Source organism: Sesamum indicum, linkage group LG11 (genome assembly GCF_000512975.1).
Source record: "Sesamum indicum cultivar Zhongzhi No. 13 linkage group LG11, S_indicum_v1.0, whole genome shotgun sequence".
Lineage (NCBI taxonomy): Eukaryota > Viridiplantae > Streptophyta > Magnoliopsida > Lamiales > Pedaliaceae > Sesamum > Sesamum indicum.
The window spans coordinates 11,907,426-11,912,192 of NC_026155.1; the positions used below are offsets into that span (position 1 = coordinate 11,907,426).

Here is a 4,767-nt window from a genome sequence, read left to right on the forward strand (position 1 = left end):
AATTAATTAAGATTTGAGGTCCTGCTTTGATTAATATAGATTTCATTTTAAAATAAAAGGAATATTTTAATAATTTTGAATAAATTCATAATAGTATATATATGTAAGCAGATGTTGAGCAGGGGTTTATCGGTAAAAGCAATCAAAATTTTCATGATTGAAAAGAAAATGAAGAGATGGTACGATCAGAAAAAGGTAAGATAGCAATACTCGGCTCCCAATTCTCAATAACGTGGCTCATGTAAAAAGAAAACGCACTTCATGAAAAGCAACATTAATGCAACTTAAGCTTATCATATGAAAACAACTCTTTTAGGAATTTATTTTATTGACATTCTTATTCATAAAAGAGGGTTTTGATAAATATAATTTTGGAGGATGGTTTGTGCAATATTTGTATGAAAAAAAAGATTGATGAAGTGGTTGAGAGAGGGAGGGTAATCCCCGTGATTCTTGTGTACGTGGTCCTCAATCCTCTACCTGTTTTTCTTTCATACACTCTTTTTCTTCCATGATAAAATGGTAAATTAACCATCCAACTTTCAAATCAACTCTGTTTTTTTTTTTTTTAGAGAGAGAAAGAAAGAGAAAACCCGCTATTTCCTCTTACTATTCCCAAACTGCCAGACAGGATTATACTGCCTGCTGCTTTTAATGTCCTTGGACTTGCACAGCTAGCTATACAGCAGCCATTTCAACACCCCCACCCCCTCCCTTTCCTTTTTATTTTATTATTCTTCCTATTCCAAAATATTAAATAATCGAAAATGAAAATAATTACTTACAACTCGGATCATTGGTTTATAAGTAATTCCATTATCACCACCTTGCCTCGATCTTGTAAACCCCGGTTTTGAATCAGCGAAATCTCTCTCTCTCTCGCCATTACTATTTGTATGATTGTATCCAACTCAACTTCTCCTTTTTTCAAATCCCACCTCTTGTTCCTAGCAGTTGAAACCTCTTCAACTTTCTTTTTGCATTTTTCAAGTATTAAAATCCGTCATCATAGCTGTTTTTTGTTCGCATTTCTTGATCCTAGTTGTTGTTTGTAATGATGGCTCATAAGCAGTTTCTGCATGAGCTACTGAAAGAAGATCAGGAGCCGTTTCACCTGAAGAGCTACATTGCGGACAGGCAATCCCAGTTGAAGAACCCCTCTTGCGCCACCACTTTACAGCTCAGGAAACGCAGGCCCCTCGTCCCCGAAACCTCCGCTAAACGCAGCAATCTCTGCAAACATGCCTGTTTTTTCTCGTTCCAGAACTCGCCGGACGTTAGGAAGTCTCCGTTTCTTGAATTCCCCTCGCCGGCGAAGAGCCCCTGTAAGTCACCCAACCGCGCTGTGTTCCTCCACATCCCCTCAAGAACTGCCGCGCTCCTCCTGGAAGCCGCGATGAGGATCCAGAAACAGCAGCAGGCAAAGCCCAAGAGCCAGAGTAAAAACGTCGGGTTCGGGTTGTTTGGTTCTTTTCTGAAAAGACTCAAGGATCGGAGCAAGAACAAAAGGCGTGCTATTGGGGACAACGACCTCAAAGTTTCGGAAGGAAATGCGACAGCAGTCGAAGAGAAAGTAGAAGAAACTATTAGGATTTCGTGTTCTTGTAGTAACCGTAGGCTCAGCAGCGCTGATTGGACAGAGAACAATGAAGATAAATCCCTGGATTTTGAGGCATCCACTAGCAGTTGTGGTTCAGAATGCTCGGAGGAGATTAATCCCGATTTTGGTTTTAGTGAACCACGCTTTTGCTCTAGCCCTTTCAGATTCGCTCTACGCAGAAGCCCGTCATCCTCCGGCCGCCGCACGCCGGAGTTCTGTTCTCCGGCAGCTTCACCCCGTCGCCACGTAAAAAAGGTTTGTCTTCTTCCCCATCCCTGAAAAATGGGCACTATATTTTTGGTAACCGAATTATGGAATCACTTTGATTGACTCATTAATGGAGGAAAGAATGATTTCGATTTTTATGGAAAATACTTGTTTAGGAAAAGAATAATCATCATCATAAATTAAATGCCTTAATTATTCATTAATTAATAACCATTTAATGAATTATTAGCAATTTTTGTTTTTAATTAAGAATTCAAATTCGGACAAGAACCCTCGTAATAAAGTCACAAAAACTTCGTGAAACTGAAAGTGAAGTGGTGAGTAGGATGAAAGTTGTAAAGAGGTTGACTTGCTTGTACTGTCGGTAAACAATCTCGTTGGTCTGATTTGGTGGCCGGAATGTCGACTGCAAATATCGAAAATGCCCTTCAATTTTTCATTTACACTTCTCAATAATGAATAATCCACCAACTCTAAGAAGCAAAAATACATACCCTTCTTTGTTTATGGGCATCGGTGCGTGTCTGTTTGTTTGAATTCTGAACCTTCGATCACGCTTCTGCCACCAATATCTTTTTTTAATTTAGTTTTGTCTCCCCAAGTAGTTTACCCACTAAAGGACAAATCTTGATTTTGTTTTATTCGTTGGACCCTAATCACAATTTACCCTAATCACCACCTTAATTGGCTGTTTAATTTTAACGTACATGCCCAATGAGGCCGAAGCTGACCCCCATGACTTTTTGAGTTCCACAGTAGATATATTGATCTACATTAGTAGTAGTTCTTGGTGTATTGTAATAATAGTTATTTGTTATAAGTTATATATATTGATTATTAAAAGTTTAAAATTTATGATATAATTGTAATTAATTTTCCTACTGTCAAATTTTCACCATTCAAACCCTCACACTTCACATTTTTGCATATGAAATAGTTGTCATAAATTATCTATACTCATGAATTGTATTACCAAATCTTTATAGGAAAAGGAAAATTACGAATCGAGAAGTTTGGAAAATTTACGAGGAGGAGAAGAAGAGGAAGAGAAGGAACAATGTAGTCCGGTATCGGTACTGGATCCTCCTTTTGAAGATGACGATGGACATGAAAGCAGAGACGCAGAAGAGGATGATTATGACATTGAATGCAGCTACGCCAATGTACAAAGTACGTTGTTTGTTTGTTGCTACGTCGTTTTCATCTTCTTTTTTTTTTTGGTTCCATAATTGTATGTTTTATCCTTAATAGTATGGAGGGGGCAGGCCCCTACGAAGTTAATTACTACCAAGATTTTATTGTGTCATTAGACTTTGATATCCACCGTAGGATTGGCTTCTGATCAGGAATGTGCCGTGTGGGCATACCTTTCTTAGTACTGTTGTTATAACTCGTACATCAACTTCTGATCAGCATTTTGTCCTTATAACATCATAGGATAAGATGTTAATAACTTCTTGCAAGGCCCACTTTTAGGTTGTGGGGGCTTATTCTTAATAATTGCCACAGTTTTTCTATTATTGAATTCGACCAACGACCAGGATTATGTGTTCTGCTATGATGCTGGTGGATTTTTCTACTCTTTTTACAAGCTTTTATTTGTTGGACATTTGGATTATTTAACTTAATTATAGTACATTGCATGATATGCCCACACTCTGATTGTGTTGTTTTCTGCACTAAATATGCAGGAGCCAAACAGCAGCTTTTGTACCGGCTCCGGAGATTTGAAAAACTTGCAGAACTGGACCCAATGGAACTTGAGAGAAAGTTGCTCGAAGGGTCGGACGAGGATGACCTAGGAGGAGAAATGGGACGAGAATCCGAGGATGATGATCCGTTGTCACTGTACAGACAGCAAGACACTATAGACTCAATCGTGGCTGAAGTGTTGAACCAATCAAGCCTTGAATGTCATACCATGAGCATGTCGAGCGACATGAAGAAGCTTGTCACCGACCTAATAATCGAGGAAAAGAGTAAAACAAATTGCTCGGGCAACAACGATGTGGTGATGCGTAGAATCTGCTGCAGGTTGGATGCGTGGAAACAAGTGCAGTTCGACACGATTGATATGATGATCGGGTTGGATTTCAGGAGAGAGTACGATGATTGGAAAAAGTTCCCGGAGCAGGTGGAGGAGACAGCAGCTGAAATCGAGCTTGCGATTTACGGGCTGCTGCTGGAAGAATTGTTGTCGGACGAGGAACTGTTTCACATGAACACGCAACATCAGGAACTGGATCTTGTATGTGCTCATTGAACCATCATGTATACTTGTTTTAGATGTCGTGTCTTAATTCGTAGGTAGTCTGTAATCTGAGGGTAGTTATCTCATGGATGGGGGAGATTAGTGTATGTAAGCTTATTAATCCTTCAATCAGACATATTCACAACTGATAAACCTCTAATTTCTCTAGAGAAAAAAGAAAGAAATCTTGCATTCATGTATGGTGTCACAACCAAATTCTGTTCCTTTACAAACAATGTAGATTTCATATGAAATGGACCTAGCTCGGTCGAACCAATCAAATCATAGAACAATTGTGATATATTTGCTCTGTAATTTGTTATTTTTTCTAAATTATACATCAGTTAAATGATAAGTATATTGTACTTATTATGTAATTAATTTAAATTTGACCGAGTTGAGTCGGGACAAAAATTTCTCTCAAATACAAAATAAATTTGTAATAAAAAATCCAATTGGCGTCCCAGAAAATAAGAAGTAATGAATTAAAAATGGGTTAGGGGTAGGACAATGTCCACTGTAAAGACAGCTTTTTGAGGTTTTGGTTTTAAAGATGGATAAATTATTGAGAGATGAGTTGGTGGGAATGCAGTTTTGTAAGTGATTTGGTAGTAGTGGCTTCAAAATGCTAAAAAGTTACCTTCATTATTGCCTTACGCATTCAATTAAAATACTGAAAAATATTAAA

General features: G+C 38.1%; 1 protein-coding gene across 1 annotated transcript; it reads left to right on the forward strand.

Annotated features, from left to right (window-relative positions):
* On the forward strand, positions 715 to 4,275 carry LOC105174110. Its single transcript, XM_011096103.2, has 3 exons — positions 715 to 1,855; positions 2,815 to 2,998; positions 3,520 to 4,275. The coding sequence occupies exons 1-3, from the start codon at positions 1,055 to 1,057 to the stop codon at positions 4,089 to 4,091; spliced, it is 1,557 nt and encodes a 518-aa protein (XP_011094405.1). The 5' UTR covers positions 715 to 1,054; the 3' UTR covers positions 4,092 to 4,275.